The sequence below is a fragment of the Megalops cyprinoides genome, chromosome 6 (genome assembly GCF_013368585.1).
Source record: "Megalops cyprinoides isolate fMegCyp1 chromosome 6, fMegCyp1.pri, whole genome shotgun sequence".
Classification (NCBI taxonomy): domain Eukaryota; kingdom Metazoa; phylum Chordata; class Actinopteri; order Elopiformes; family Megalopidae; genus Megalops; species Megalops cyprinoides.
This window is the reverse complement of record NC_050588.1, coordinates 6,813,895-6,834,896: the sequence shown is the minus strand read 5'-3', so window position 1 is coordinate 6,834,896 and position 21,002 is coordinate 6,813,895. Positions and strand designations below refer to the sequence as shown.

Here is a 21,002-nt window from a genome sequence, read left to right as displayed (position 1 = left end):
TTTAGCTGGCTTGGTAGCTAAGCGTTCATTTTTTGTATGCACCACTACACGGGGAGTTACTGCAACTGTATGATGCGGTTTCAACAAACTGAAGCAAACCTCACATTTCAGCTGAATGTTCAACTGCATTTCCCTGTGCTTGAAAGAGTGTAGACACTGCCAGCTGACGCATGGAGCAGAATAAATCCTTTCTGGCTGCTGGAGTGAGGCTGTGCATTCTGCTTCACGGGTGGCTCTATTGAGTCAGCGGGTCGCGTTTGAGCAAGTGTATGGAACAGAGACTCCATCCTACATTGCTCTTGGAGTGGGGCAAATTTTTTAACTGCACCTCCTGAGTCACAATCTGACCTGTCAGCTGCGATGCAGTACGATCCATTACCAATCCCCGAGCACAGAAAAACATGTGCATGCCATTTTCCAAGTGTAATAGCAGCAAGAATGGCCACTTGCATGAAGAGATAACCCAGCCTACAGTAATTATGGTCTTGTAGCTTTGTCTGCGGAATGAACACCAAGATCACTTCCCAGACCTCCTTTGCAATTAACCTGAATTAATACCAGGTGAAATACAACCAGCACCAATATTTGATATCTGAGTGGCTCTCCTGCTAAGACAGGCTGACTGGTTCTGATACAGTCTTCTGTGTCACTCTGGCTTTTCATCCTTACTTCTGTGCAAGTCATTTCATTGGTAGTGATACATACAGAAACCTGCAAAGCACTAACCCAAAAATACAAAGAAATGTAAGTTCATGTATACCAGCGTAACAGTATTTGACAAGTCACAGGGGAACAGAGAAAATATTCAAGAAAATTAAGATCCAAAGACCCAAATTCAAGTACACTTGTACACATGTGTACGTGTCCTGCGAAGAACTGGTGTCGCACCTGTGGTGTAGTGTGCTTTAGCTACGGCTCATTGCTACCGGCAGCAGTAAGCGATCACGGATGGCTGGATGGAGGCGTTTCCCCATGAGGGGAACGCAGCGCTCCTGCGGATAAAAATAAGACTTACAGCTGTCTGGAGTAGAGGCCTTCATCAATCTCAGCTTCACTGCCATTCTTAGCCATGCCCTAGAAAGAAAAAAAGAGGGAAGACAGAAGGAGTAAGCGCAGTTAAATCAAAGGCTGAACACTGCCGCCTAATCCTGGCTGCTCAGCCAGGGTTCCGTCAGTCTAAGCCAGCTTCCTGATGCTCATTACTGTAATGGCCTCTCGCCGTGGCGGCCATAAAGAAGCCCTGTTCTAGCGTGCGCCTCTGCTTATCTCTCTGCCCCAGTTAACCTGGGCCCGCTGAGGACAGGGCGGCAGCTGGGAGTGGCCGGCGGGCAGCGGGGGGACTCACGTTGGCGGGAGTGTGGGACAGTTCAGTTCTGACAGAGTTAGAGGAGGAGCAGTGAGATCCCGTCTTCGTCTCTGATCCGGACACGCGGCGCTTCTTGGACAGCGGCGAGCTGGACATCTGGAAAATGCAGAGAGAGAGAGAGAGAGAGAGAGAGAGGGTGAGCCGCGCGGGTCAGCGGGGAGGCGCCCCGGATTCGGTTTGAGACGTCTGACGTGACAGGGAACAGGAATACCGCCCCGGAGCCTCAGAGCTTAATTTGGGAGCTAACCGTTCCAACGCGGTGCCAAATAGCTGGAGGTCACATCTGACATGCAGCGACATTCTCTCGGTCTTAACAGGTACATGACAGCTGGCGTCTGTGCATCATGCTTTCCTATGGTGAGCAGCGAGCTGGATGCAATCTTACAGTTGGCACCGACAGAGCTGAATTTTCACTTGGACTTCAACAGCCATCTCTGCGCTTAACAGCTGAGACTTTGGCAGTTCCCAGATCATCAATGCATCTAAATCTTTCATGCAGCACTGAGGCAGTTCTCTACAAAAACGAAAAAAAAAAAACAAGGCATCCAATAGATGCTTCACTTAGTATGCACCGAATAACTTCTAATGCAACATACAGTATACTATGAACGAGCTTGCTGACTAAAAAAAATCTACCTTTTTAGTTAGTTAACTGTGTCTGTGTCTGTCATACAGTCTAATTAGTAGTTGGTTATTTTGGCACAAGTTGTTACATGTTTACACCCTAAATTAAATGTGGGAGGCTGTTTTGAGCATCGGTTCTCAACCGTGTGCTGCAGGCACTTTGCCTCACGGCACACTGGTGTAAGTGCGCCGTGGAATTTTGAGGAACCCAATGTGTTTTTATACAGGCTCATGAAATAGTATTTTTAAAAACACCAATGACACTGCTTCTTAATAAAAAAACATTTGTAGGCAGTCACAACTTTTACAATCATTTTTTTTTATCTAAATGACCTTTAGTCCCATTCTCAGTTTCATTTTGAAAATAAATTTAGGTCTGGGAAGGAGGATTATTATTGTAGCGAGTGGAGAAGGCGGTCTAATTGTTGTTAGTTCCATGTTGTGAGCGCAAAGGCTCACGGGACTGTTAAAGTTTAAGCTTAAATTGTTTAGACTGATTTTTATGTTGTATTATTAATGGAGTAGTTTTGTTTTATCGATTGCTCCTCATGATGCCGCACCGTTGGACAAGTTCTTGCTCTGATGCACTTCAATGCATTTTTAATAAATTACACGATTGCCTGTCTGATTTACCTATCTGTTTAATTATTTGACAGTCTGCTGTAGTACAATATGGGCCAAATCTTGCTAATGACATTATAGCATATATTATACGTCATAATGTGTGTGACATTCTTCATAATCGATAACCAACTTTAAGTTGGTGTGCCTTGACGTTCTGGTTTGACCTTGGATGTGCCTTAGCCCCAAAAAGGTTGAAAACCTCTGGTTGACAGGTTCCGCTGCTGTCTAAATTGACAAATACAGGGCTTGCATGGACTCAAACATTCTGTCTACAGAGTGCGTGCTTACTCCCTGGTACAAGTAATACCACCCCCTTAAAGCCGATACCCCTGAATAACAAGCCAGTGGCATGACTAGTCTCGCAAATCAGATGAGAAAAGGTCATGAGGAGGCAAAGGAACAAAACGCAATCTGTCACAACAGGGAACGGCGGAGCCGGCGGACCGGCAGGCGGCACCGCGCTTAAGCTCCACATGGCAGCTAAGTGAAAATTACGCTCCGCTTGTGTTCGGAGTTATGGCATCTGAACTCGCCCTCCCCGCATATGCCCGCCACAGCATCGCTTGCTGCGATCTCTCTGCTGCAGTGTCTCTAGAACAGGAAGAGCCGAAGTCGAAGCCGAAGCTTCAGGATTCCATCCTCCGCCAGAAGCTGGAGGGCGCGCACCCGGCACGCGGTCTCCCCGACTTATTCACGCGCGTCCTACGGGCAGGTGTAGGCAACGCCCAACAAATTTAACTCTAGATGTTCCACAGTCTGCACAGCAAACCTAGTCACGGTGCTTGAGTGGGTTGGGCTGGCACGGCCAGTCATCAATGCGGATTCGCACAACTTCAAAGGAAACCACAGGACGGGATGGAAATTGCCTCAGGCGAATATTTTTTTCAGGCAGTCAAAGTTGCTTTGTAAAAAGTTTTTTTTTTTATGTGTGGCTTTCATGACGTAATGTTGATTCCTATGATGTGGTGTGAATTATCCTGAAGGCAGACTCCCTACTGTGTCTGACCTATGCAGCACATTATGATAGGTGTTTGTGACCCGCCCATCTTTTTATGTCTACTCAGTAGCACGAATGAATATGAGTCCATTTTAATCACTGTTAGGAGGGACATTCAGCCGGACAAGCCTGATTACAGTTCAAAATCAGCACTCCAGCACTATTCTACATCATGAACAGTGTTTAATGATGTCCTTTTCAATGGAACGTTGAACTGTTGTGGTATAACAAATAGATATGAGTCTGGGGAAATTTAATTGAATTAATTTCAACATTTTGCTTTTTGTGTAGACAGGGGTTCTCTCTGCAGAAGTAATTTCGTTCATTTCAGGAAGAAGAATCACACATTATCAATTCAGTTCAGGTAGCTAATATGACAACTGTGGGTATAGAGGGGACAGGAGGCAAATACTTCCTGTTACGTTACATTAAATTACAATATTTTTTTTTAGCAGACATTGTTATTCAGAGTGACTTACACACAGTAGGTTACAATGTTATCCATTTATACAGCTGGATATTTACTGAGGCAACTCTACGTTAAGCACCTTGCCCAAGGGTACAGCAGTAGTGCCCTGGAGAAGAATCGAACCAGTCGCCTTTCGGTTACGAGCCCTGCTCCTTACCGCTATGCTACACTTCAGCCCATGTTGCATTCACCTTGTGCTATCTGAGCTCTAGTTCACGCTTCAAACGGCAAGCTGGGTTTCTTCAAGGTAAACCTCTACAAATTCAGACCTAAACAACGTTTCTAACCTCAATGTGACAGTATGCCCTTGTAGTGGAACACAAGGGCATGTAGTGGAACTAGATTGTAGTGGAACAATCTTTTAAAAATACATTTACATTTACATTTATTTATTTAGCAGATACAAGCTCTATAGTGAAAAATAAAAAGGCTTCCTTCCTGGATATCAAATATTTAAGTCAAATTAAAAAAACAAACCAAGTTACAGGCGGTACATCTGTTATTCTGGTCAATATCTGATATCCTCTCAGCAGCACTACCCAATTCAGCTACCAATCAATCCAAGGTCAACTGAACTAATTGGGCGGATTGAATGAAACAATCTGCTTACGATTTTCTCCTTCAGGCGCCAGGTGGGCTAGGAATCTGAGGACAAAAATCTGAGTTTTATTTAAACAATTCCTCTGAGAAAGAGTGATGTAACAGGACAATGATGTAATGTTTGTCCCTGCGGCTTCCTCTCAGGTAAGGAGGCAGCCAGTTTGGATTAGCGGCTGTAGTTTGTGTTTGTGCTCCGGGATTGGGATGACACAAAAAAAAGCATGTTTATTTTTGGACCTGCGTGCGCGACAAAGATGCACACGGCCGACGCTGAGGACATCTTATATGTTGTGCCGAAAACTGAAACGCTGTGTACAGCGCTACATTAAATTATTGCTTGAATGTGAATGCACCACCAGCACTGCATGAATCTGACTACCACAGCAAAACGTACAGCAATCTAATCTACACAAGACATTCTCAGCTCACATCCCTGCAACTGCATGGAATACCTTCCCAATGACTAGCTAGGTAAAGCTACAGTTACCTAGCCTTTCGCAACCTGAAACTCATGTAGCGAAGTGGCCAATGGAGTGTGGTTAAAAAGAAAAAGGAAGACAAAGGACTAAAGACTGCGAAAAACTAACACTGATGGCAACCAAGACCTAACTGATAATTAGCTAGTGAAACAAATGTTGACAATCATTTTAACTACTAACCTGAGTTAGTTAAACAAACACACAAAAATCCACAGCATCTTCCCTCCGCTGTAAATATTACATATCAAAAAAAAACAAGCCAACAAGACAGATGTACCAGGGCTTTTTTTAACCCACAAAACAGGTCCACTACACCAACTCAGCTCTCCCCAGGTGCCCAAAATCTCCATTGAAAAATTTCATCTGCCGGGTTCATTTTATCAATGAGTGAAGCGGGGGAAGCAAATTAGCTAAATCTACTGTCCAGCAATGTTAGGTTTGAAGTCTGGAAAATCCCTATATTTTTGTGTTGTGACATTTAAAAATTTTAAACATCTAGTTTCACAAGACAAATTTGGAGTACTTCCTGTGTGTTTTGTTGTAATTAGTTGCAATCATTGTCCACAATCACTCTTAAGACCAGGTTTCCACAGCAGTGATACTTTTTTCCTCTAAACTGCAATTAAACTGAGAAGAATCTAAATTTCTTTTACGCATTGTTCCCATTACCTGAATCTGACATTTGAGTTGTAACAAATGTTTGACTGATTCATGACCAACCATGCCCTGTCCTAGCCACAGCTTTTTCTGTTGAGCAAATATTACAAGATCTATCATTTTGCTTCTTTTTATTTATTAATTTTACAGTGCCAAGTACAGTGGGGCATATAGCCTCAGAATGCATACAGTTCAGTTCAATACTGACTGAGCAGTTTCAGAGCATGGAAAGCCAAGCCCATGCCACCACGCCCCCATTCTCAGATAACTATTACCAGCCTGTCTTCTATATGGAAAAGCTGTGTGTACCTTGTACTTTTAAAACTGTCTGAAACGTGCTTTGGTTACAAGTCTGAAACATCTACTGGACACCAGGAGCCCTAAGGTCACTAAAAGGCCTGTGCTCTGTGTCCAGAACCATTTCCTACCGTTTTGATTTTGTGACCTGACTCGGACTCCTAAAAAAGTGACCTGTGAGGACCACAACTGACAGCGTTACACCTGCAACTAAGGTCGACAGACATCTGACCCTTCAAGTCTTCAAATGCCGTGAGAAGCCCGATTCTCCTCTGTTATGGTATTGGCTGGAGGGAATATTTTCCCCCATATTAAGTACAAGTAGTGGTGTAAACCTCTGGTGTAAAAACAATATAATGACACAAAAGCAATACCTAAGCAATGACATATCGGATTATGTCACTTCCATATGTTTTAACATATTTCAAAACAATACGACTCCGCATAAATTATTTGCCGCTTCTGTATTAGTGCACTGATACAAGCTGACGAACTTATGACGGGTGTCACAAGTATTTTTATGCAGCTGTGGGCCAATTCTCACTTTTACCAATAATACTGGTGTTCCTCTAAACATGAAAAAAAAACTGGTCTAAAAATTAAAAATTACAACTTTACAACAGTACAGTTTTTTTTTGATGATTAATTAGTGGTGGTTAATGGGGCGACAGTGTAGCACAGTGGTAAGGAGCAGGCCTCATAAGCTAAAGGTTGCTGGTTCAATTCCCTGCTGGAGCACTGCCGCGTACCCATGGGCCAGGTACTTAACCCAGAATTGCCTCAGTAAATATCCAGCTGTATAAATTGGTAACATGGAAAAATTGTAACCGGTGTAAGTAGCTCTGGATAACATATTATAATGTAATTGCAAGTGTATGCTTGAGGGATTTCCTATTATGATTTAGTCTGGCTAGTTACAACCATCTATAACTAACACTTAGTAAGACAATGAGCTTGAATGGAAATTAGTGAAGACATTTTTATATTTTGTAACCATGAGGCAAATGGCTACTACGCGACACACATTCATACAATTGTTGTATTGTAATCAAGTTTAGTACGTAGTTATTGCGCTAATTTTGCTTTTCATTTTCAGTTACGGTATGTATTACAGCAATGCTCTCTGAATTTTTTTTTCTCCACAATCAAGTATTTAAGTACTACATATGCCCAAAATACCTGCTTGGGTTGGGTGAGAAAATGGGATAAAATGTACTCAAAAACCTGCACTCAACATATTCTAATAAAAATTAGGCTAAACATTCAAACATTTCCACACACCACTTCCAATGGTGTTATTCTGTTCCCAACATTTAAAGAATTGTTTTAAATTTAAACTGACATTTCACTGATAAAGGGAGCACTATTTGAATCTTCAGCCTCATGTTTACTGGAGAAAACTGCATGTGAAACCTATGAGGATGACAGGACAAGGAGAGGAGAAATGCTACATGTGGACAATGTGCCACTTCAGTCTCTCAATCTTCTATGTAAGGTCTGAACCAACTCAAAGAGTGAATACCTCTGTTTTCAGTTTGAAATTATACTTTGGCAAGTACTGACTTCTGTAAATGCCTTTTTGGAAGTAATCACTTCTTTCTACTTACGAGGCAAGCCGACTGTCGCATGTGTAAATTATTTTTTAAGAGCTGTATGAAGACACCTTCAGATCCAATCTAGAACTGCCCTGTTGAAACCGTATTCTTACACTAACGAACAACTGCTCTGTCTTAACTTACCTAAGCGTTTGCCCTAGCACATTCAAGCGCTGGCGATGGGTTACCGTGAGCAATGTCGTGTCATGTTAGTCCTAAAGACTTGCATAAAAATGCTGATTCATTAAAACGAGCCGCAGAGGCTAAGGGGTGCATTTCTTTACAATGCAGTGACTGCTTCGGGTTTTCCACGCCATTGTTGGCTATAGGCTGCGCACAGGACAGACAAAAAGTTAGGCAATGTGTGCTGATAACCACAATAATGGACTTAGGAAGCTAACTAGCCTGAGTCCTATAAAGATAACTTGGCTGTCACCATCTAATTCATTTTAGCTAAGCACTTGGGTATCCATCCGAACGCACTAGCTAGCTCGCGAGCTACACTTTACGAACAATTTAAACGTGTAAATATAATATAAGAACCGAGGTAACGAGGTGAAACTTCAGAAACAACGAACAGAGTGTGGTTAATCTAGCTAGCTAATCGTGACATTTGGCTACGTATGTCCGGGATTTAAAACTTGAGCAGCTTGATAGCCAGCTGGCTGGCTACCGCTTACAGCTCCCATCATGACTAGACAGTTAGCTTCGCGAAACATCATTCAAATCTAACGTTACAAGCACCAGGCCGCAAATTTCCCCCACTTCCAACGAATGACTTCTCAGTCAGCGCTAACTGGATTCCGCGCAAATCCAGAACCGAAAACGAAACGCACAGTCTGCTTCCTTGTCGAAGAAGCTAACGTTACACGGCTAAGTTGGCTAATGGCAGTAGGCCTTCACCCGAACGATGAGGCACCGCATTGTTTTAAAACCAAAGCAAATAAACACACAGCTTGTTGTCAAGCCAGCTCTGTTCAGCTCTTTATACCACATTTAAGGAAGCCTCGAAACATCACGCAAACCTGCGGGTCCAAGCCCACGGAGATCGGCTGTCAGTAATTTACTTTAGCTCGCTAGCCAGCCAGTCCGCATTGAAACTTCTGATTCATTCGAGGAAGCAGCAGTTAGCATGATGGCTAGTTAACTACCGGAGCGGGGCCTAACCTGAGTCGGCGCAATGCAACGCTACCTCACTGACTGGACACGCTTTGTTCAAATACAGATAGCTCGCTAACTAAGCCATAGCTACCCCGGGCTATGACATATGAACATTACCGACAGGTTCATACCTAACGTTTAGCTATGTAGGCTAACAATACCCATCTAGCTTTGTTAGCAAGTAGCTAGCTAATCAAACTAAAGCCGACCAACTGCATACTAGCAAGCCAGCTACCGATAGTTAATTTAGCTAGTGAACTGATGTCTACGGTGCATCTTACCAATAATCCTTCTCTGTCCCCTCTCAGTGTCTGCAAACCGCTCCTTCTGTTGTGTATCTAGCGATAAGGACAACCAGGATTATTCTTCGTGAGTTAAAAAGAAAAGAGAAAACCAGACGAAAATTTAAAAGTCAAAAGAACAACGCGCTTAGATCGGGGTACAGAGTTGGGCTAGCTTGGGTTTTAATTGTCGAGTCACTCTAGCTATGTAGCTAACGTAACTAGCTAGCTGCTATATATCCCGTCTATTGGTGCTGCTGGTTTTCCTACAGCAAACGGGAACAAAACCAAAATGGCAGCCTCAGGACGGGGGCGGGGGATACTGAAATATTCAACAGAAAAGGGTGGTCCCATATGACTCTCAACAAACTATTGTTCTCTCATAGGCTTCTCCCTGCACGAAATTACGCAGGTTCACGCCCATCTGTCTTGATTAGGTATAGTCATGATTTATTCAAAGCGCACTGAGATCTTTTGGCCATATGAATATTTCATAACGACCTTTTCGCTGTGAAAGGAAGAGGAGGCGATTTGCTGTCCAAGTTCCCGAATAGGTTACAGTGCGACACAAGCTAAAAGCCAACGTCACCCGCCTGTACAACAGATAGCCGTGTTCCTATCACAATCTAGCAACAACTGTGAAAGAAGAAACTTCGAGATAGAATCGTATGTGATACTTAACGCTATTTTCTAACAATAAACTAAATTAACAGCCAATTACTAGCAGAATGAACTTCATCTTAAATTATGCTCTTCTTCACTGTAACTGAACTGTGAGGAAAAACCGGTTTGAGGAAAGCACACGGGCCACAGCAGTGCCTTTGGTCTATTTTCATCGAGTTCTTTGATTAGGTACACTTGAGTGAATGTATATAACTTATCAGTCCAGTTGTTTGAACTACAATGCTCTCCTGAGCTCACTTCTACATTTGTGACCTTAGAGTGACAATGCACAGCACTTTTTTTTGCTGTAGCCTACTTGCACTACATTGGTAAACCCGGTCCTGCCCATGGCGTGGGCTGACAGAATATCAACTGGTGGGCACAAGCGCTGTGGTATCGTCATCATGCACCCACAGCTTCATAATTACAATCATTAGCTTGTTCAGGCAATGATGTTAAATCTCATGCTGTCTTTCGTAAAGCAACATTTAGCAACAATGCCCGAGGTGTGATACTTAAAGGACTAAACAACGCATTCATGTCAAAGGGTGTAGGAAATCCAATAATGCTCTTTTGGCCTACACCAAATCTAAGCACTAAGCTAGGTTCGCAACAATATTCCTTCAACTGAAAATGCCTCGAGGGAGTTTCTGAACAAAGTCAGCTAGTGTAGTGTACATGTTAGATGAATTTTCATTGTAAACGTAGTAGCAGCCAAGAGTCAGCATAATGTTGTTAAACTGAAGAGGTAAAGACCATTAATCTCTATATTCCCACTGTCATGGTAACCAACAATGCAAATTTTTAAACGGTAAAGAATTTTTAGCATGAATTAATTGTTACTGCCTGCACCTTTTTTTATCGTACACATATTGTACATGTAGAAAAGGCAGACACAATCTTAGCGCCACATTATAGCTTTGCATGCATATGGCCACATACTGAATTTGGCTTTGTTCAGAATTTAGGTATACCCAACCAAATATGACAAATTGACTGTATATGTACAGTGTAACATCTTTCAAAAAAATGGTATCAGATTCTACTAACACAAAATATGATTCAGGGGGATAGCGCAGATGTCATCCAAGGCATGGCAAGACGTACATTATTCCTTATGCACTGTAAAACCTTACTGTACACTACATACTTCACCCATATACAGACTGAATTCATCTCAAACATGAACTAGACAGAGAGCTTTACACATGCTGCAGTCAAAAGTAGCTTGTAAGCGTTGATCTTGGCCCAGTTTTCTTGATATGCTTATAATGGTTAAGGTTATAACTGTGGTTGGGGAATCTTATTCTATTTCAGCACTTACAGGTAACTTCTGACTTGAGCTTCACACACAACCTAATGGGGAAAAACTTGTACAGCACACAGGGTGCACTTGGTACTCTCCTCACGTGGTCCACCTATGCACCTGCACCTTGTGGAAGGATTCCTTACGCAAGACTACAAGACTTGACAAGATTTGAAAGACTGGCCACAATCTCAGCTAACATTATCAGTCTATTTGATTGAACTACAATGTTTCTCAGAAGTATGTGTGTGTCTGGGAGGGGGGGGGGGGTCTCAACAATCATATCATGGTTAGAGAAAAAGTTTTCAAACACCATCACCTGGGCATTTCAAAACAAGGACTTTGTACTTCCTGTGACACTGATGATCAATACACTGCACAGCACAATCTTAAGAGATACAGCTGGGTATGGAAAACACCTCTCACTCTTCCACAGGCATGTCAACACTGGCACCAACTTTACTTGTTTGTTCCCTTTATATATTAATTGCTGATAAACATAATTACAAAATTTTGCCATTTACAATCTGTTCTGTGTTTCAGCTGAGATATGGCTGTACTGCATCATTTCCTGTACAGCTACCAAACACTGTTACACTTGTTTTCCTGTCTAATGTAATACAGTAGGCCCTCACCAGCCACAAGAGGTCATGTTCCTGAATTAGCCAGCAGATGACAAATCTGTGACAGGCTAGGGCTTGAATTTATGGGAAATTAGGGGTTAGGTTTGGCAATACTTGAGACACATCTCAGATCATATCATATACAAGTCAACATTTAAAATTAAAAACACACTCCGCTTCAAAAACAAGCATGTTTCCTTGCAATTAACTGAAGACTGAAGTATACTGGCAAAGATAAAAATGCAGTACAGTACAGTATAATGAGTGCAGTACAGACCTGTGCAAATGAATTTGTAGCCACCAAACAATGACATTGTTCACACTGTCCACGTATTCACTTGTGAGCAACGCCAATATCTAAGGCCCAGGTGCTAGCAAACCTATCTGCCAACAACAGAAGGCAACTGATGGCTTCAACCTGACGACTCAGGAGAAAACCCTTCATAGAGGGCCTATACCTGCAGCTGCCCATCAGCAATTTTACAGGCTGCACAAATCTTAAGCAATTGTTTTGTTTATTTCAAATTAAGCTGCACGTAAAGCTGCTTGTGGTTTTTTTCCTTGCGGTGCTAACATCTCTGTAGCTCAGTGATGAATGAATTCATCATGGCTGACTGGACTGCAGTGTTCGCCCTGACCTGATGACATGCGTCGTTCTCATAACAGCCATCCGCTTCCAGGCATCAGCACACGGGGGCAGACAGCGGACACAAAACGAATGTGTGCCAGCTACAGGAATATTAGCGTACAGACTTGGACCAAAGGCGGAGGTCCTCCGAGAGTGAAACGCTATATAGTTCAAATATATTGTAAAATCCAATTCACGGGTGGCCGGGGAGAAATGGAGAAATGCACAAAGGAATCAAGAGGATGAGAGGAAGGGTCACTAACAGAACGCAGCCTCTTTCTCCAGCAGCCAGAGCGGGTGGATTCTGGCACGTGCTTCGGCTAGGTGGTTTAGCCATTGCTTCAAAGGAATTACAGGAAAATGCAGCAGCAAGAGATCTGGAAAAATTAATTTGCTGACACCGAATAGGACAAGTACAATAACTCACGCAGCAGGGGGTGCGGAAAGTAAACCGCTCGCTACGTAGCATCACCAGCAAGGGATCATTTCAGGTTACAGCCAGCTAACTAGATAAGCGCAGGCACAATTGAATTTAGCTAGCCCGCTAACTTTGTAGTTAGATTTGCATCTATAAATGATACAGATGGAAAAACATTCCCCTCGTTCCCACAGCAGGATGCTGGGTAAAAACTTGCATGCTACGGCTGTTTTTTTTTTTTTTAAATAAATGCAATGAAAACATAGGCAATGTCATGAGTCTGATTTTAAAAGACTGTTGAAATTGAGTTAAATGGAACACCAGTGAGACAGGAAAGAGAGATGGGCTTACATTACGATTAAATGCAAAAGCCAGAATCCCACCTGTGAAGAACACTAACAAATAGCTTCTTCCCCTGGGCCATACGGACTGCAAACAAACACTGACCCCCCCCCCCCCCCCCCCCCCCCCCCCCAACCCTCTACCTCAATACAACTGTGCAATTCCACTATGCACTTTAAGTAGTTTTTTAAAACAGAGGCCATATCAACGCACAGGTTTTTCTTAATATTTCTTTTCATTTACAATGGGTCTTCTTTTTTTAAATTTGTAAATCTGTATTTTACTGTATTTATTGTATTTTATTGTATATTTTGTATATTTTTTTTCTCCTATGTCGCGTGCCTTATTTGTACTGTGTGTACATAAATGTTCATCAGTGCACTGCTGTTGTAGACCACCCACAATTTCGTTGCACCCCCACCGTGCAATGACAATAAAGTCTATTCTATTCTATTCTATTCTATATGCCAAAATCCCATCAGAAAAAAGAAAAGGGATCTCACAGGATCTTCAATTTAACGCTGCTGAAGAATGTTTGATTTTAGACTTTGAAAGTGAAAATGTAGAGTTCAAATGAAATATCCCTATGTGTTAAGATACAGCGCTGAACTGGATAATGCTCCTCTCATATTCAGCTGTTAAAATAAATGCAAAAGAAGGAAATAAATGTCTTTGGCAATTTCTATGTAGTACCACGGGTTGCACTGACAGTTTAAGTAACATACAAGCTAACTCAAATGCATTCCAAAAAGTGCTACCTGCTTACCATAAATTGGTGCTCAGACAATATGTTGTGCAGCAAAATCGCTATAAAAACCAAATATATCATTGCTACGTCAGTACCAAAAGCAGCAGTTAACTGTCAAATTTAAAAGCTGATAATTTGTAGGCAGAACTGTGTCATGCTACTTGACAGAAAACAGTTTAAATAACAGGCCATGACATGAATTTCCATTGAGTTGTGCAATATGCCGGAACTAACCTTTACTCGCAATATTCAGCAGGCAAACTGAGTTAGCAGGCTAAGCCCTCGGTACAGGTTTCCCTACAACTCTACAAGGGACCAGAGGAACACAAGACCAGGAGGCAAATAACAGGTACAGTAAGGTACAGCACAGTCCAATTTAAGTGACATAATGTTCCCCCAAGTACGACAATCAACGCTGCCCTAAAACACAGGATGACATGGAATGGAAAATATACGATGCTATTCTGAGTGCTAATGTCCTGGTATGTACATGAAGAATGATAAAGTTTACCTCCCACAGCATGAAGCCCTCTAACTTACATGTTGCTTCACAACTGGTTTTGCTACCCGGAGAATGACTTCTTCTGTGGCTATGTACATACTTGTACATGTGCTGTATGTAATACATGTCTTTCTAGTACAAACTAGTTTTATGTGTTCTTGTAACTGTACTGTGACCGGGCCTGTAATTCTCTGCATGCGCAAGCCTTGTCTGCTCGTTATGGTGCCAAACAAATTCCCATAAACACTGTGATCCCCTGGAAAAGGGCAATAAAAACACCATGGAGAAACTGATGCAAGCGGGATGAACAGATGGCCAGAGAGGGGAACACTGAAAAAGCGAAGCCGGAATGACCTGTGTGAACTGGAGTAGAAAAAAGGCATAAAATGTAAGGGTTTCCACAGTGTAGATAAACTACCTGCTCTGTCACAATACCGAACAGGAAAATGGCTGAACTGTTTCGACACTGAGGCACACAGAGAAACCATGCTGAATCTGATATTTTTCCTAAATGGGTGTCAAGATTACACATTTTTTAAACATCTTGTAAATTACTTCATCAATGATGTGCCCCCCCCCCCCCCCCCCATTCAAGGCAAGTCTTTCAGCCATCCACACAAGGGCTGTAGAGAGCTTGTACAGCAGTCAGCATGTTCTGCCTGGACTGTGCAGGGAACAAGTTTCCCCAATTCACACACCAAAGTACTCTTGTGCTCTCTCAGTGGATGCACAAGTGGCTACTAAATCCATCCACCAGCTTGTTCTGGACAACCCTGTCCATTTGAAGACAGAAGGGTTTTTTGTCACTGGTTGTAAGGTTTGGATGAAGGGTGATCCAGTAACAGAAAGCACTCCTAGCGGCCAACAGCACCATCTCATGGACAAGTCTGGAATTTTTTATAAACTTCTCTTGTAAGAATTTATATGTACTTTCACTTCATTATTACAAGCATCATTCTGCTTGTAAATATATAAATAACAAAAATAACAATGATGCAAAATGCACCCAGGAATCTACAAAGCGTTGTTGCAATCTCTTCTCACCTTTCCACAGGGGACTAGAGATAATGCATTTGTGGCAATGCCTTCAATGACAACCACCTAATCAAACCTCTAAAACCACAAGAAACTGCTCTAAAATAACCTACACTCACACAAAAGTCTACAGAACACTGCATAAAAAAGGATACTGAAAGATTTTGTGGTGTACCACAACAATTATCATATTTTCTGCATTCTGTTTAATTACTCCTGTGTCCCTGGTCATAGTATAATGGGTTTCATCCCAAAAACAAACTTCCTACTCCCATATTTGCTCATATAGTTTGTCCTCAGACAAAAAAAAAATACATAGACTGTACCAAAAGCAGAAAAAAAAAACATAACACTCTTATAATGGGTTGTGCCAAGTAATGTCCAGGAAGTCCCGGAAGGCTACTATGACATGATACAACTCAAATCCCCATTAGCCTATCTATACATACATCTTTGAACAACATTAATGTTTTGCATTTTCCTTCCTTTGCCTCCTCTGACGTTAAATGGCAGCTTGTAAACCAAATAAAGGTGTGGGCTTCTGCTGCCACTTTATTACACTGGACTGCAGTGTGACCCCCCCCCCCTTCCCCCACAGAGAAGGAACTTCAGACGTTTTAAGCCAACATGTGTCCGTTTTATATGGCATGGCTAATTATGGTGCGCTACCTTCCCACTGTTTACCCTGAGCTGACTTAACTCCATAGCTCCAAGTGTCATGTTAGAGTATGAAGGACCTTGCCTTATCTCCTGTGAAATCTTAATGAAATACCTCAGAAAAATAATGATAGTCAAACTGAGGTGCTCATCTATCACAGAAGTGAAAAGCCCCAGAAGCTCAACTAGATATAAATAAATGAGGAGTGTGACAAATCATCTATGATGAACACTCACCATTTGAAACCCATGTAATTAAGTTGAAATGCACTGAAATTAAATGGTATGAATCAGGTGAAAGAATTATGTTTGATTCAACAGTCCAGTGAGTTGCCTATGAACAATATGCAAACATCTCAACACAGCACCGTTCAGGTCCAAAAATGTCCTAGGAGACTGACAGTGTTTCTGTATTTTTTCCCCAAAGAAACTGCATTAATACCTGCATTCGTTCATAAAATAACCAATCAGATTGTTCACTGTTGATACATAGCCCCCAATATTATGCCATAGCCTCTGTACAGATACAAAAGAAGCCCTTGTAGATGCATTTGTAATTAACTGTAATTATACTAAGTGAGCTTTAAAAGAACTTCCCAGGTGGTAGATAATGAAATATCAAACAGGATACCTGCGATATGGCCTCTGCATATACGAAACAAAAAAAAATGGATGGTGACACATAGCCTATGTCCATTAAGTATGACGGGTGCCTATCAACTACCAGTGCAATCTGAACACATTTTCAGGACTATGGCTCCCTGGACAGATCATAGCCGAACTGGGATGTGACGAATTCGGCAAAAGCCGGTTTTTCAAAGCCTTCATGTGATTACTTTGATTACAACTGAAGCGGAATTTCAACGACAATGTATCTAGCTACCTAATGACCAACACTAGCTACGAAATCTGAGGCTACAGTAATGCTTAAAACAGTCTTGGTCTGGATGAGACTGTTAACTACAGGAGAATGTGGAGGAGAGAGGAGTTAGCTATACAAGAAGGATAATGCTGTCAATGTGAACAAGTAGGATTCGAGACAGGAGCTCAAGAGGCATAACGTTTTCTATTTCGTTATTATGAAAATGAATAGACGAATCCGTGACACAGAGGCCATCAAGAAACGTTGTTCAGGCACACGATGTGACTACCGTTTCGTTTCATAAACGAAGGGCAACGTCGCGACTGAGCATCTCTCTTCTCGTTTCACTTTTTAACCCGAAAAAGCTTGACAACCACTGCACAAAACGATGGCTACACACAGTTACAAAACAGATACATGCTTGCAAGCTACGAGAATGAACCCTACAGGCAAGCCGGTCCGAACACAATTTATAAGCAGCTAGCTAGATGGCTAAGCTAAACGGGGTTTAGGGTTAGGGTGAAGATTCGTGGAGGAACTGAAACGTGTGAGTGTTGGGGGATGGGGGGTTTGCGATTGACAAAGGCCCAAGTGGGCCCGCTTAGTCTTAAGCGCACAGCTAAAGAGGCCGGGGGTTCGGAACCTGGTTAGCTACAGTAGCTAAGGCTAAGACAAGTTAGCTGGCTATCTTTGTCTGCCCTCGCCGCCTCTTCCCCGGCGAGACGCGTGTCTCGTCCAGGCACCTGCGACACGACACCAGCCCAAGGATATGCAAGACTTTGATAGCAAGCTAGCTAGTAGCTTGCTACGGACGGGTTGCTGGCTAACTAACTACCTATCATCCAAAACCAGGCAGCTAGCTAGTTAGCGGACGACAAAATAACCTGCACGTGAACGGCGACAGTTAACTATGATAGCAAAGCTAGTCAACTGGCTGGTTGGTCCCCATGCTAAATGGGGGCGACCGCTGCGTGAGACACTGCGTAGCTAGCTATCGAAAAGCCTGGACCCATCAGTATTTGTGTAACGTCTAGTTAGCTAGCTAGCATTCTAGCTAGTCCAGTTAGCTGCTCGCTTTTCATTCTTCCCCAATTTCTTTTTCACCAGCTAGCTGGCTAACATTAACTAGAAAACTAGCTATCTGCCATTAATTCCTCTGGAAATAGTTAGCTACATAGCTAACGTTAACTGTCTACCTGGTTACCAGTTAGCTACCCTTCTCCAGTCACAGCAATCTTTTACTAGCAAATAATACGAATTTTGGTAGCTACCTAGCATTGTTAGCTTGCTAGCTGGCTAGTATTAGAAGTATGCATAACTCACCACATCTGATATTACTCGGGCCTGTTCCGCCGTAGAGAAAACAAAATAAACCCGTAAAGAAAGACAAAACAACAAAGGAACGTATGTGTCTGTCCCAAGTGTTTTTCTGACAAACTGGCGGGAGCTCAGTGACTTTTCACGTTGTGAGGGAAGAGGCGGACGCTGACCGGCTATTCTCAGCACCACTGGCAAGCACTCTCTTTTACCCTCGTCTTCTCAGCCCAGAAAAGTATCTGGCTATCAACATGTGCAGAGTTTGGGCAGACAACGGCATGCCATCTATGATATGTGGGGGGACGAGAAGACAGCAACATTTTGTTTATGAGTCTTCAGCTCTCTTTATATACCTGTACTCTGCAGGGACCAAATATAATACATATTTACAGCTTATATGGCCAATTTTACAATTTTCTCCGCAAATAAAGTTAAGTGAATCTTTTTCTTAAAAATAACTCAACCCCCTCTCCCTGTATTAATTAAGCCACCCCAGATGTAACTGCACCGTAGTGGAACCTGGGACTTGTAGTCATCGTGAGTGAAGTTGAATTCGTTTTCTGGAACGTGGAGCAGTTATTTGCACAGTTCAGTTTTAACCCTGTGCTTGGCGGGCAGAGTATGATGTCGGTCGAGACGGTACTAAGACAAAGTTAATATCAATACCACGAATTCTTCGCCCCAGTTGCAAGCAGCGTAATTGAAATAGAGCTGCGGCACTAATTTGCTCCGAAGGTTGTTCATATTTCACTGTCGCATAGACCATTTTTGTAATGCAGGTGATCCGAGGAAATAGTGCATTGTGCGTAGAGATGACAGTTAGTCAACGCAGAATGCTACTAACCCAACAGCAGGCTACCAATAAATCATTGTAATTCATTGTGAGGCTTTGCTGAAGTCCTAATTAAAGGAATTCAAAACAGCGGCTTAATATCTAATATCACAAACTTTTCCACTTTTGCTATTATGACAGATGTTTGGAAATGTCAGATAGACTCACCGAAAGAGAGTCTTTCAATTGATAGTCTCTCGTAAGACAATGAGAGATTAATTGTCATTGTTAAGGACAACGAGATTACAGAAAACGATCCATCGCAGTATTCTACCTGCCGTGACCCGGATTCGAACCGGGGTTGCTGCGGCCACAACGCAGAGTACTAACCACTATACGATCACGGCGAGCTACTGAGGGATTCATGTAAATGTACAGTCTCACCAGACAACAGTGTCACCAGACAAACATCAGTGGTTGGCTAAAAAATTTTGCTGATTAACGCAACAGTTAGCATGTCAGAGTTGCTCCTTGGATGCCCCTCCCGCAATAATAATAATAATAATAATAATAATAATAATAATAAAACTTCCAGTAAAAAACAGAATTTTGCACACTGGATTTCATGTGATTGAACAGAATGGGAAAGTATGGGATACCATACACTGAAGTATATGGCAGGGCATCTTGTGTGTAAAGCTGAAGATATACACTCCCAACGGTCAAGGTGCTCCAATGGTATAATCAGGGTCAGGGCCTGCCAATAATCTTTGGTAAATACTCTCTACAACAGCTGCTGTCAATTCTGTATATTGAATCAGGAATGATAGCAATCAACAGACGGCAGCTACAGACTATGTGTGGGATACGCCACAGTGACCAACAGTTTTTAACCAACATTGTGTGTGTGTGTGTGTGTATCCCCAGATTAAGGGACAGTCAGGGTGGGACCTAAACAGTTAAAATGTTATATACTGGGTACATTAACAACCTAAATCCACCAGTGGCCTAGACCCAGTTACAGGAGGACAAGAGCAAAGTCATCTAGGAGCAACTGCCAATATCCCCTTAGTTATCACAGAGAGAAAAGCTGAAACTGTCAGGCATCTCTGTCAAGTACACCCATTGTATTTCAGCTCACCCTAACCCACATTCTGAAGGCATACCTGGATGAGGAACAAAATCAATGCTGCTGCAACATTTTTACCACCCAGGTATTTTCCCTGCAGAAGACAGCACCTTCCCCACAGACATCATTCGAGAGAATGGGGATTAATCTGGTCTGGCTCCTGCTGAGGTCAGACTGGGGTTTCCAGAACATCCTGGTGGTAATGGAAGTGGATGTCACTGAAACCATCAGGACTGTCACTGGATATCACTGGATCAGGACACTGGGTGTCCTGAAACCATTCCACTTCCTATGACCACCACTGTTTACCAGAGCAGGCCCCCTGAAGGAAATCCTGACTTGTCAGGGAACCGCTTTGTGTTCTGGGTGATGAAATATCTGTGCTGGCTGTTGCACATTGAGTAGTTACGCACCTTAGTCCATTAATCTTAGACTAAAGGTCTGGTGGAGCAGATCCCTCATGAATGAATGCTCTAGAGGGCTACTGAGGAGGAAGCAGAGTGGGACTGGCTCCTCCCATATGTTCTGTACATCCTCTTTGAAGTACCACAGATGTTGACAGGCTCCAAGGAGGAGTAGCCTTCCCACATTGCACCTGTGGATGAGAATGTGGTAGTGTTTATTGTAAAAGAGACCATAGAGCCACTGCTATGACCTCACCAATGCATGTGTAACAGATAGATTCACACTTGTGTGTTCCAGCTTGCCAAAAGGTGGCTTGCTACTTTTTTGCTGTATGGTGATGGTATGCTCATGAATTGCTAATATTAGTTAAACGATCTATTTATTTTGTTTTTGATTTATTTTATATACCTTATTTAGTATAACTGGATCTTTAAAATAATGAGCC

The 21,002-nt window shown here is 42.5% G+C and overlaps 1 protein-coding gene and 1 non-coding gene across 4 annotated transcripts in view; both read right to left on the bottom strand.

The window, feature by feature from the left end:
* Positions 1 to 18,476, bottom strand: part of uba1 (ubiquitin-like modifier activating enzyme 1) — a 32,640-nt gene extending 14,164 nt beyond the window's left edge. For 2 of the 3 annotated variants that reach the window (XM_036531129.1, XM_036531131.1), the window contains exons 1-3: positions 9,151 to 9,437; positions 1,346 to 1,462; positions 1,016 to 1,074 (exon numbers count right to left, since the gene is read on the bottom strand). In XM_036531129.1, coding sequence (XP_036387022.1) covers positions 1,016 to 1,074; positions 1,346 to 1,462 — 176 coding nt within the window. In that variant the 5' untranslated portion in view covers positions 9,151 to 9,437. Of the gene's footprint in view, positions 1 to 1,015; positions 1,075 to 1,345; positions 1,463 to 9,150; positions 9,438 to 18,257 lie in introns of those variants that run through there. The other variant, XM_036531130.1, reaches the window with a different exon arrangement.
* Positions 18,477 to 19,358: 882 nt separating this feature from the next.
* trnah-gug lies at positions 19,359 to 19,430 on the bottom strand. The gene has a single exon. It is a non-coding gene; the product is annotated as a tRNA-His (tRNA).
* Between the last annotated feature and the right edge of the window lie 1,572 nt (positions 19,431 to 21,002).